General features: G+C 43.4%; 1 protein-coding gene across 6 annotated transcripts in view; it reads left to right on the forward strand.

The window, feature by feature from the left end:
- numa1 (nuclear mitotic apparatus protein 1) overlaps window positions 1-13,042 on the forward strand; it is a 121,384-nt gene that overhangs the window by 57,281 nt on the left and 51,061 nt on the right. For all 6 annotated transcript variants that reach the window (XM_060826361.1, XM_060826360.1, XM_060826363.1 and 3 more), the window contains 7 exons: window positions 3,028-3,113; window positions 3,906-3,988; window positions 5,777-5,803; window positions 7,386-7,474; window positions 7,941-8,021; window positions 9,661-9,751; window positions 11,738-11,852. In XM_060826361.1, coding sequence (XP_060682344.1) covers window positions 3,028-3,113; window positions 3,906-3,988; window positions 5,777-5,803; window positions 7,386-7,474; window positions 7,941-8,021; window positions 9,661-9,751; window positions 11,738-11,852 — 572 coding nt within the window. The remainder of the gene's footprint in view (window positions 1-3,027; window positions 3,114-3,905; window positions 3,989-5,776; window positions 5,804-7,385; window positions 7,475-7,940; window positions 8,022-9,660; window positions 9,752-11,737; window positions 11,853-13,042) is intronic.

The raw sequence follows: 13,042 nt of genomic DNA on the forward strand, positions 1-13,042 counted from the left end.
AGGGCGGTGCTGAGTTGAGGGAACCGACTGAGACAAGGTGGGGGGAGGGGAAATGAGGAAACTGGAGAAATCGGAGTTCATTCCTTGTGATTGGAGGGTTCCCAGGCGGAAGATGAGGCGCTCCTCCTCCAGCCGTCGTGTTGTTATGTTCTGCCGGTGGAGGAGTCCAAGGACCTGCATGTCCTCGGTGGAGTGGGAGGGAGAGTTAAAAGTGTTGAGCCACGGGTTGGTTGGGTTGGTTGGTCCGGACGTCCCAGAGGTGTTCTCTGAAGCGTTCCGCAAGTAAGCGGCCTGTCTCCCCAATATAGAGGAGGCCACATCGGGTGCAGCAGATGCAATAGATGATGTGTGTGGAGGTACAGGTGAACTTGTGGCGGATATGGAAGGATCCCTTGGGGCCTTGGAGGGAAGTGAGGGAGGAGGTGTGGGCGCAAGTTTTACATTTCCTGCGGTTGCAGGGGAAGGTGCCGGGAGTGGAGGTTGGGTTGGTGGGGGGTGTTGACCTGACGAGGGAGTCACGAAGGGAGTGGTCTTTGCGGAACGCTGATAGGGGAGGGGAGGGAAATATATCCCTGGTGGTGGGGTCCGTTTGGAGGTGGCGGAAATGACGGCGGATGATATGTTGTATACGGAGGTTGGTGGGGTGGTAGGTGAGAACCAGTGGGGTTCTGTCTTGGTGGCGGTTGGAGGAGCAGGGCTCAAGGGCGGAGGAGCGGGAAGTGGAGGAGATGCGGTGGAGGGCATCGTCGATCACGTTTGGGGGGAATCTGCGGTCCTTGAAGAAGGAGGCCATCTGGGCTGTGCGGTGTTGGAACTGGTCCTCCTGGGAGCAGATGCGGCGGAGACGAAGGAATTGGGAATATGGGATGGAGTTTTTACAGGGGGCAGGGTGGGAGGAGGTGTAGTCCAGGTAGCTGTGGGAGTCAGTCGGTTTATAGTAGATGTCTGTACCACCCCCCACCTTTTCCTCCGATATGTCGATGACTGTATCGGCGCTGCCTCGTGCTCCCACGAGGAGGTTGAGCAGTTCATCAACTTTCCTTACACCTTCCATCCCGACCTCAAATTCACCTGGACTGTCTCAGACTCCTCCCTCCCCTTCCTATACCTTTCCATTTCTATCTCGGGCGACCGACTCAACACAGACATCTACTATAAACCGACTGACTCCCACAGCTACCTGGACTACACCTCCTCCCACCCTGCCCCCTGTAAAAACTCCATCCCATATTCCCAATTCCTTCGTCTCTGCCGCATCTGCTCCCAGGAGGACCAGTTCCAACACCGCACAGCCCAGATGGCCTCCTCCTTCAAGGACCGCAGATTCCCCCCAAACGTGATCGACGATGCCCTCCACCGCATCTCCTCCACTTCCCGCTCCTCCAACCGTCACCAAGACAGAACCCCACTGGTTCTCACCTACCACCCCACCAACCTCCGTATACAACGTATCATCTGCCGTCATTTCCGCCACCTCCAAACGGACCCCACCACCAAGGATATATTTCCCTCCCCTCCCCTATCAGCGTTCCGCAAAGACCACTCCCTTCGTGACTCCCTCGTCAGGTCCACACCCCCCCACCAACCCAACCTCCACTCGCGGCACCTTCCCCTGCAACCGCAGGAAATGTAAAACTTGTGCCCACACCTCCTCCCTCACTTCCCTCCAAGGCCCCAAGGGATCCTTCCATATCCGCCACAAGTTCACCTGTACCTCCACACACATCATCTATTGCATCCGCTGCACCCGATGTGGCCGCCTCTATATTGGGGAGACGGGCCGCTTACTTGCGGAACGCTTCAGAGAACACCTCTGGGGGACGCCTGGACCAACCAACCCAACCACCCTGTGGCTCAACACTTTAACTCTCCCTCCCACTCCATCGAGGACATGCAGGTCCTTGGACTCCTCCACCGGCAGAACATAACAACATGACGGCTGGAGGAGGAGCGCCTCATCTTTCGCCTGGGAACCCTCCAACCACAAGGAATGAACTCCGATTTCTCCAGTTTCCTCATTTCCCCTCCCCCCACCTTGTCTCAGTCGGTTCCCTCAACTCAGCACCGCCCTCCTAACCTGCAATCTTCTTCCTGACCTCTCCACCCCCACCCCACTCTGGCCTATCACCCTCACCTTGACCTCCTTCCACCTATCACATCTCCATCGCCCCTCCCCCAAGTCCCTCCTCCCTACCTTTTATCTTAACCTGCTTGGCATACTCTCCTCATTCCTGATGAAGGGCTTATGCCCGAAACGTCGAATTTCCTATTCCTTGGATGCTGCCTGACCTGCTGTGCTTTAACCATCAACACATTTTTAGCTGTGATCTCCAGCATCTCCAGACCTCATTTTTTAAACGGTTATTTGGCCTGGGTATTTGCAAATTGAGAAATAACTGTTGACTTTAGGTGCTAATCATTGGAAATGCTTTCTTTTCCAGTGTTATATCTGTCTTCATAAACCAACTGCTCTTGAATTTGTGGGCGGCATGGTGCCACAGTGGTTAGCACTGCTGCCTTACAGCGCCAGAGACCCGGGTTCAATTCCCGCCTCAGGCGACTGACTGTGTGGAGTTTGCATGTTCTCCCCGTGTCTGCGTGGGTTTCCTCCCACAGTCACAAAGATGTGCGGATCAGGTGAATTGGCCATGCTAAATTGCCCGTAGTGTTAGGTAAGGGGTAAATGTAGGAGTATGGGTGGGTTGCGCTTCGGCAGGTCGATGTGGTCTTGTTGGGCCGAAGGGCCTGTTTCCACACTGTAAGTAATCTAATCTAATCTAATTTATGCAAGTGCAAATATTCATAATGAAAAATCACTGGTCTTAGACCCCAGAGCCAATAATAAGAAAGAAATTTATGTGGGAAGTTTTTTCAGCTTTAAAAGGTGAAAAGCTTTTTGTTTTGTCTTGTACCTGTGTTCAAGTTGGGAATGAACCTGATGAATTCCAAATAACTGACTTGCAGATATTTGCCCCATTTATAATTTGTTTGTTTTTGTTTTTGTTTTTGCCTCCTTCCACCCCACAGATTAATAGTCTTAAATTGTCAAAAGAAGTTGAAAATCTGTCAGATCTCCAGGATGGTGTCATCTTCATCAATATTGTGTGCAGAATGTGAGTAACTTTGAGGAATTTCCAACGGATGGTTGAGTTTTTACTTTTGCATATTCAAGTAGGAGATGATGTTGAATGATCTCAGCCAAATTTGTACTGTGCTGAGGGAGATGCAGCCACAATTTGTGTTTCTATAGCACCTTTAGTAAATAGTAAAATGTTATAAGGCGCATCAAAGTAGCATAATTGGAAAAAAATGATTTGGGCAGTGTACCGAAAGGATCTGAAGGACTGCGCTATCAATAGACTGACACTGTTAGTATTAGCTGTGACTCAACAGGCAGCACTTGTGCCTCGGTCAAGAAGGATATGGGTTCAAAACCCCCTCCTGATGGCTAAGCACTGATTTAGACCCGACACACTTTATTGTTGCACTGACAGACACTGCTTTCCAACTTTGCAACCCCATCCTTGCCACGTGCACATGCATGCACATTCCACCCAATGAGGCCTGGACCTCTGCCCCACTAACTCGTCTGCTGATGTCATTTACTTGCCCAGCTGTTTTTCCCATCAGAGACTGGTTCTCTCCTGCATTCACTATACTTATGAGCAGTAAATGCAGGTGACAAACAGCCTGTGATTGGAGATCCTGAGAGTGACAGTGTATTTAATTTGAGTAGGACCATATCAATTTAGTCTGTCTCTCGAGTACAGGATGAGCTTGCTGGACAGGTCCTGGTGATGAGCACTTGTCTACACCTATTTTACTTTATCTAGAACTACCTGGGCTGATTGAATCATCTCGCATTTAAAATCAAATATGATAGCAAATGTATTTTCTTATTACAGAAGTGGAAAGGAAAATGCACAGCAGTTAATAGAATCGAAAACCATTGAGGAGAGATTCCAATTTATCTGCAACTTTTTAGAATGTAAGTATGGAAAAAAACTACTGCGCAAAATTGTTTAAAGTCTTGCATAAATGTGTCCATGATTTTTGTTTTGATTTGAACTAATTTTTTTTTGCTTAATTGATTTTAATTTACAAAAAAATTTATTTTAACAAAACATGGCATCCCCCTATTGGTTTGGATTGTAAAGACGGCATTGAAGACAGGGAGCTGAAGGCAGTTGCTGCTCAAATGCTGAACTTGAGCTTCACTTAAACACCGTGTGCATTTGCAATCAGTTGACCCAGCTAAAATTCCTACTTGGTACCCAGTGGAAACTTTCCCACTGCCAGTAGTTGTTCCTTGCACTTTGTAAAAAGAGAAATATGAATCTAAAAAGATTAGATCTACTGCTGTTTCTCCTAGTGTGCTGACCTCTTTTTATTGGTGTCCTTAGCGTCACAGGGTCTTACATCATAAAGACAGATCCTTTGGTCCAACTCGTCCATGCCAATGGTTTGGTTTCCCAAATCAGTTTAGTCCAATTTGCCTGTATTTGGCCCATGTCCTTCTATATCTTTCCTGTTCTTGTACCTATCTAAATGTCTCTTTAATGGTTTAACTGTACCTGCATCTATCTCTTTCTCTGGCAGTTCATTCAACATATGAAAAACCCTGTGTGGAAAATGTTACCCCTCAAGTCTAATCTAATCTAATCTAAATGTTTCTCCCCTCACCTTAAAATGATGCCTCTCTAGTTTTTAACTCCCCAACCCTAAGGGAAAGACCTTTGCTGTTCACCTTGTCTATGCCCCTTGTGATTTTGTGGTGATTTGTGCTGTACAGATCAGAGCAAATGAGGATGCTCTTTCAGTGAGTTGGCTGGATTGGCTGTAAGATTTGATTTGATGTAATGCAACAACCAAACTGCAGTATTGCATGGGGGATAGGAGGCAGTGGGGGAATGGTGACATTACTGTAGCTAGACAACAGGAAAACAGTATTCAACCTCTTTTGGGGTATTTTAACTTTTAAAAGCTGCAACAACGAGTTGCTGTTAATTGGATGTATTGTCTTGCTGAAATGAGAGGGCAAAAGTTTGGAGATTAATCCCTTGCTGAAGTATTTCTCTTTTACCCACCCAATACTGGCTGTGTCTTGCTGAGTTAATGATCCACCAAGTGTCTATCTATCCTTAATTTGGAAGTAATAAGCAATAGTGGCGGCCTTTACCATTGAGTCCATTCATATCATTCATGCACTTTCCCATTTTGTGGAGGAGAGGTTGGTCCAGTAGATGGTGACCTGGGCATGAAGACTGGTTGTACTGACACAATCAGGGTGTGATTCATTAACCTTGAGCAGGCTGAGGATCAAATCGGAGATTCTGCTGTTTTGTTGCACTCCATTTCAGAAATAGTTGCCTTTCTCAAGTCCAGTAGTTCCAAGAAAAGTTCTTCTTTAGAAGAGTCATATTGGCTTTGAAGTATGAGCCCTGTTTCTTTCTCCCCAGTTATTGTCAGACCTACTGAATTTCTCCAGCATTTTGTTTTTATTTCAGAGCATGCTCAGTACTTTACTTTTATGCAGCTACCCTAAGATGGAATAATGTTTAATGAGCTGAGCCTGCCACTTAGTCCTGCTGTCGGCATATAATGCAGCCTTGATCAGTAAATTCTATTTACTTTGTCCTTTAGAGCAGCGTGACTGTTGTGTAAAACATATATCAATAGCTAGATGTGTTTTAACTCTTTGTTTTTAAAAACTAGATGTCTGCAACTTGCATGAAATTCCACATGAACAACCAATAATCCTATTTTGTATTCATAGGTTCTGAAGTCCAGAAGACTCAGTCAGGTAAGTTTCCCTGCAAAGGTAGTTGATATATAGTAGTTATATCTTGGAGGCTGTTATTTCAGAAGTTGAGACACGACTGCAGAAAGTAAAGGGAATGTACATGGTTTGTTTAATGTCACTGCAGTGATGATCCAGAGAGTGTGACCTCCTAACATTGTGAGATGTAGCAGCAGTAATAGTCTTTTCAACTCCTCAAGCTTGCTCTGCGGTTGAGTGACCTTCTGTTTGCAGCTTTATACCCCTTCTTTGTTAGTGATTTTTGATCAACATGTGAGTTTAGGATAGGGAATTTCAATTTGAGGATTTTTTAAAAATCTGGAAATAAAAAGATTTTAGTTCATGTGACCACGATGCTGTCACTTTGTAGTCAAAAGCCCTTTTTTGGAAGAGTACCAACTATCCTTATCCCACTCTGGCCCTTCTCAGTGCAGAAAAGGCCTTTCGGCTCATAAAATCTGTACCGCCAAAAATATCCTACTGTGTACGCTTGTCCCACTTTGCAGTAGGCCACAGCCTTGAATGTTGGAATAGTTAGACATCATTCAAACATGTGAAATTTCATGGGCAGATCACCACATGAAATAACCTTCAGATAAAATTGTGAAGGTGACTCCCCAGGATAATTTATCCAAAGGATTACATGCAGCAATAGAGGATTACTCTGCATCACCACGTTAAGATGGAGTGAAAACTTCCTCATCTGTAATTGTCTTGAGGGGCACTTAGTTACAGGTTCTCTTTTATAGAACAATAGGAACATAAACGGATGAGGATTAAAATTGGCATCAAGCCATCAATCTAATGAATCACAGGAGGAGGTTATTCAGCCTATTGTGTCTGCATTGGCTGTCTGAATTAGCAATTTATTCAGTGCAAATGTCTTGCCTTCTCCCCGTAACCCCGCATGTCTTCCTTCCAGGTGATTTTGAATGTTTCAATTGAACCTGCCTCCACTACACTTCCAAACAGCATATTCAAGACCCTAACCGCTTGCTGCTTAAGTCATAATCATAGAGTCATAGAGATATACAGCATGAAAACAGTCCCTTTGGTCCAACCTGTCTATACTGACCAGATATCCTCATGTCATTTTTGATTTTTTAGTATTCATTTCAAATCTTTGTCCCCTCATCCTTGGTCTCTTCACAAGTGGAAACTGTCTCTCTCTCTGTGTCTCTGTCTCCCCCTTCTCTTCCACAAGGACAATTGCCTTAATATCTCTAATCTGTCTTCGTTACTGAAGTCCCTCATTGCTTGAACAAATAAGTATTTGGGGCAAATTGTAGACCATGAACCCTGTCCAATTGACCAATTTTAAGATGCATCTTAGAGAAGGAGAGAGTCAGACATTAAGGAAGTGATACTAAAGCATTGGACCTCAATGGGGAAACACTGGAAATCAGGGGGACACAATGGAAAATTACAAAGGTGGAAAATTACAAAGGTGGCAAATAAATTGCAATTTCAATTGTTTTATAATTTACAAATTTTTATGAATACCATCAATGAATGTTAATAATTATCAACTGTTCTTCTGAGCATTGCAACTATGAACATCTACATTTCTCTTCCTTAATTACAGAACTGTGTAGGTATAACCCTGCTGCAGGAAGTGTGGTCTCCTGGCAGAAGATCTTGAACAGCGAGGATGTGGAACTTGAGATGGCGAAGGTGAGCCAGTCTGGGTTGTGTCTGCTTGTTACCTAAAGTGATCAGATGTTGTCCTGATGGAACTGGCATGAGAGTGTTTAGTTGTTTTTAATTCTTTTCAATCAGAAGAATAATACTCCGTGCAACTGTATCCTTTCCAGAGACTAAAGTAGTCCTTGATTATTTTAACCAAGAAAAAAAGCTGTTGACTCTTTGGTGCTGTGGGGACAAGGGGGTTGGGGGTGTGAGGAGCGTTTGTGTTCCTCAGTGGCTTATATCTGTGGATTTCCTCATAGTAAAGACTGGGGCATGTATAATGTGCCATTAACGTGGCCACTGATAGGCATTGAACAACCTTGAAAATGATTGAAAACTAGATGGGATTGTCCTGGCAACTTAACGTGCCAATTATTGCCTAACCTGTGTATGCAATCTGAGGATGAGATGAAAAAGTGAGACTTCTAATCATTCTCTTTTTTTTCTGTAGGTGGCAGTCCTCTTACTTCATCTCCATACCATGGCCAAACAAAATCCGTGGGAGTTTGAGTCTCTCGATATAGACACCCAGGTAAAGCAGATACATTGTTCCTCCTCTACACTCGCACACCCCCACTCCCTCATCGGAGTAGGATGACATTGGCAAGCCTGCTATTTATTTCCCTGTGGTATTTGGCCTTCTCATTGAACCACTGCAGTCCCTACTGGTGAAAGCATTGCCACATTATGGACTATCAGGATGTTGACCCAATAGAATGAGTATAACTGGGTGTGCTAGGATGCCCATGACATTGGTGATGGAGACCGCAGGGAAGTGGAAGTGAAGTGATGTAATGTTGTTGAAGTGAACTTATTGAGCTACTGTGCTGCACCTTCATAATGGAGCCACAGGTGGTGATGAAAGGGATGCATGTTGGGCTTTGTGAAAAATGGTGTCAACCAAGCTAATTTATTACCCTGAATAGTTTTGAGTTGGTGGGGGCAGCTTAAAAGATAATTTACTTTCCGTATATGAAAGACATCAAGAGAATATTTTTCTCTTCAGAGAATGGTGAGGATAGTCATTGGGTAAAAGTAGATTGTTGATCAGCAAGGGAGTTGAAGAGTATTGATTAGTTTGAGGCAGGTTTGAGGAGTTGAAGCCACAGTCAGATCAGCTATGATTATACTGAATAGCAGAGGAAGAGAAGGGGCCAAATGGCCTTTCCATAATTTGCGTGTTTTCAAGCTTTCACAAGCATTAATGTGATGGACAGATTGTTTGTATGTAATCACTGATGTTTACTCTAGCTATTATTGGCCTGGGCACTAGGGAGAAGGTCAAAGGCTTGGTACTACTGAAGATTGAAGTGCTGTAGAATGTGTCTGTGGAACCAGAGTTTAGCAAGAAGGGGGTAGTGCCAATGGAAGGAATATTCAGCTTGGGTAAATAACGTGTTTTGAATCTGGGAAATGTTTCCATAACAAATAGACTACCTGTTATTCAGCATTCAGTTTCTCCAGCAAATTCTGTTTTTGTCTCCTGTTGCTGAAATGACATTATTTTGAATATTTATTACACAGCACACAACATCCAAACTATGTATGATTTTTATAAGGCTTGTTCTTGAATTCAGATGGTTCTTTGCTTTCTGAAAACTTTATGCAGGGATTTAGAATCATACAGCACGGAAACAGTCCATTCCGACCAAGTTTCCTAAACTAAATGAGTCCCACTTGCTCGCGTTTGTCCAATATCATTCTAAACCTTCCCTATTCATGTACCTATCCAAATGTCTTTTAAATATTGTAACTACCTGAATCAATCACTTCCTCTGGCAGTTCATTCCACATATGAACCACCCTGTGTGTGAAGAAGTTACCCCTCAGGTCCCTTTAACATCTTTTTCCTCTCATCTAGTTTTGAACTCCCCCACCCTCAGGACAAAATCTTTGCTATTCACCTTAACTATATCCCTATTATAAATTGATTTTATAAATTTCTATAAGGTCACTCCTCAATCTCCAGTGAAAAAAGTCCAAGTCAAACTGTCCAATTCTGGCAACATCCCAGTAAATCTTTTCTGAACCGTCTCCAATATCTTTGCTAAAGCAGGGCAATCAGAACTGGACACAGTACTCCAAAAGTGGCTTCACCCTGTACGTCCCTCATTTCTATTTTGCTTCTTGAAAGTTAAAATTGACTTATCCCCACCTTCGTTCCTTCACAGGGTGAACTGGTGGGAATGCTTCGGTATATTCTCGACAATGAAGAAGCAATTTATTTGGATAATAACTTGGTCGCATTCTTGCGGAGTAGAGGTAACTTGTATTTTTTTAAAAATATCTTGCAGTAAATAACTTTGTCCCAACAGCATGCATGCTTTCATTGTAGATCATTTTCCTACTTGCAGACCATAAGAAATAGGAATGTGAGTAGGTTATTTGGCCCCTTGAGACTGCTTTGCCAATCAATACTGATCCAGTATTCCTTGTGTCCGGTTTCCTGCCCTTTCCGCATAACTCTTGATTATCCTACAGATCAAGCATTTGCCATCTTACCTTTAAAAATGCACAAGGACTCTGTTTTCACAGCTCTCTGTGACAAGGAATTCCAAAGAGAAGCAATGCTTTGAGAGAAGAAATTTTTCCTCATCTCTGCCTTAAATTGTCACCCCTTTATTCTGAGACTACGCCCTCTAGTGCTAGACTGTCACATGAAGGGAAACATCCTCTCAGCATTTACCTGGTCCAGCCCCTTAAGAATTCTATATGTTTCAATGCGATCACTTCGCATTCTTCGAAATTCCAATGAGTCCAACTCTGTTTTACCAAACTAGAAATTGCAGGAGAAACTCAGCAAGTCTGGCAAAATCTGTGGAGAGAATGCAGAGTTAACGTTTCATGTCCAGTGACCCTTCTTCAGAAGTAGCCAGGAAAAGGCTAGGTATGTATTGAAGATGAGGAGGGAGAAGAATAAATGATAGGTCGAAATAGAGTCCAGGGAGCGGGCATACTGGCTTTCCGGCTGACAAAGGAACAGATAATGGTCAGTTCGGGGGAATCAGTATCTGCTAATGGGGGCCATTAGTAGTTGACAAGAGATTGGTTAACATTGGAATAGGATGTGCAAGATGTTCGGGCCCAGTTGGGCTGCTACCACAATCAACTCATTGTGAGCTGCTAATGGCCCCCATTAGTAAATTATCTCAGGCTGATCATTACCTATTCCTTTGTCTGCCTAGCAGCCAGAATGCTTGTTCTCTATTTCCATTTATCATCTACTCTTCCTATCTCCACCCACCTCATACACACATACCACCTTTTCCTAGTTCGTTCAATTCTGAAGAAGAGTCACTGGACATGAAATGTAAGCTCTGCTTTCTCACCACAGATTTTTGCCAGACCTGCTGAGTTTCTCCAAAAATTCTTGTTTTTATTTCAGATTTCCGGCCTTTGCAGTTTTTGGTTTTGATTTGTTGTTTAGTGCCCAAATTATTTAACCTTTTGATCAAAAGACAATCCCTACCCACTTGGGTTCATCCTAGTGAACCTTCTGTGAACTGTTTGCAGTAAAATATTATTTAGGGGAGATATCATTTTACTGCAGACAATTCAGAGAAGGTTCACTAGGGTGAACCCTAGTGGATAGGAACATAGAACATCTATGTTCTATGTTCCTATCCATGTTCCTATCCACTAGGGTTCATCCTAGTGAACCTTCTCTGAATTGTCTGCAGTAAAATGATATCTCCCCGAAATAAGGGGACCAAAACTGCTATCAGTACTCCAGATATAGTTTCATCAGCATTTTGCATAGAACAAGTTGGACTTCTCTACTAATAAACTCCAACCCCATGAAATAAGAGCCAATGTTTCATCAGCCTACCTGATTACCTGCTGCACTCTGTGTGCTAGCTTTGCGTCTGATGCAAAATACCCTCAGTTTCCTTTTGTGTTGCAGTTTTCTGTAGTTTTTTTCTAAGTGAAAGTAATTTAAGTGCCAACCTATCCATCTCTGTTTTGAAGTTGTCTGTTGACTTTCTTCAAGGCTCATCAGCTTTTGGGTAAGAGGGGGTTTTAGATTTCCACTCCCACCCTTCCTGAATGGCTGGTTCACACTTCATGGTTCTGTCCCTCTTTGTTTAGATTCCCCCTCCATTTTTCTTCTGCCTAACTATCAATTCCTTCAAAGGCCTTAATCCTCAATCCCTCAATATAGAAGTTGAAGTGGTATTACAAGTATCCAAATTTAAAAACCTCAGCCTCACTTTCTTTAATGTTTTATTTTTATCTATTCTTTTCTAGCCACATCTCCAGTCGCCCGTCTATTCAGCGCTAGTTCAGATGAGACTAATTCGCCACCATTTAGTGAGAAAACTGGAGGGCATAAAACAAAATTTTTAACATCCAGTGTGTACAGGTCAGTACTCTGACATGATTCTGGTCTCCGACACACATTCTCTCCCTCTCTCACACTATTTAAAATATGCTATTGTATTATACTTAAAAGAAAAATCATCTGATGTTTAGATTAGATTCCCTACAGTGAGGAAACAGGTTATTTGGCCCAACAAGCCCACACTGACCCTCCAAAGAGTAGCCCACACAGATCCATTTTCCTGGGACGAATGCATCCAACACTGAGCAATTTAGCATGGCCAATTCACCTGCAGGTATTTGGATTGTGGGAGGAAACCCGAGCACCTGGAGGCAACCTACGCAGCCATGGGGAGAATGTACAAACCCACACAGACAGTTGCCCGAGGCTGGAATTGAACCCGGATCCCTGGCGCTATGATGCAGCAGTGCTAACCACTGAGCCACCGTGCTGCCCACAGTGTTCATATTGTCAATATTAATGTATCCAGTTATACAAGGCATAGGGTCAAAAAGAATGGTGCAGGGAAAGAACAGCCGGTCAGGCAGCATTCGAGGAGCAGCAGAGTCCACGCTTTGAGCATAAGCTCTTCATCAAGAATAGGAACAGGAATAGACTGTTTAACCTCTATTCTATCATGGCTGATTTTCAAGTTAACTCCTTTTTTTCATATTTACTAATACCAGTTGTTAGGATTCCAGAATGGATAACCAAACTTCTGTTACAACTGGCTAGGGTAGCAGTTACATTTTCAAGTAAGCAAAGAGTGAGACACCAGCTTTTGATAAGATAAAACCGTAAAAGCCATAGGATCCTATAGTTTCAATCAAACAGTAAACTTCACGATGCAATTGAGTATAGTGATACAATTGACGATATTTGCAATTTAGTTGTAATCAGCTGTTAGAATATAATCTAAAGTAAATATGGGTAAGTCTGTGGTCAAGCACCCCACAGAGCACATCAGAAAACAAATGCGTTCATGACAGATCTCATGGACTTCTCAGCAATTCCCCCCGCCCAGCCATTAGTGACATGGTAAGTCATTAAAATTGTACAATAGATTTCCAAATTCTTCTCTTTCAAAGGTGTAACTTTGGGATGTTCATGAGCTACTCAGTCATGGACTGCCTCAATGACTGCTCATATTCAAGTATCTGAAATGAGAATGTACTATTCTGGGAACTGCACTCCAGTGTCTATTCTCAGCCACATTTTCAGCTTTCCACAGA

Source organism: Hemiscyllium ocellatum, chromosome 6 (assembly GCF_020745735.1).
Source record: "Hemiscyllium ocellatum isolate sHemOce1 chromosome 6, sHemOce1.pat.X.cur, whole genome shotgun sequence".
Taxonomy (NCBI): Eukaryota; Metazoa; Chordata; class Chondrichthyes; order Orectolobiformes; family Hemiscylliidae; genus Hemiscyllium; species Hemiscyllium ocellatum.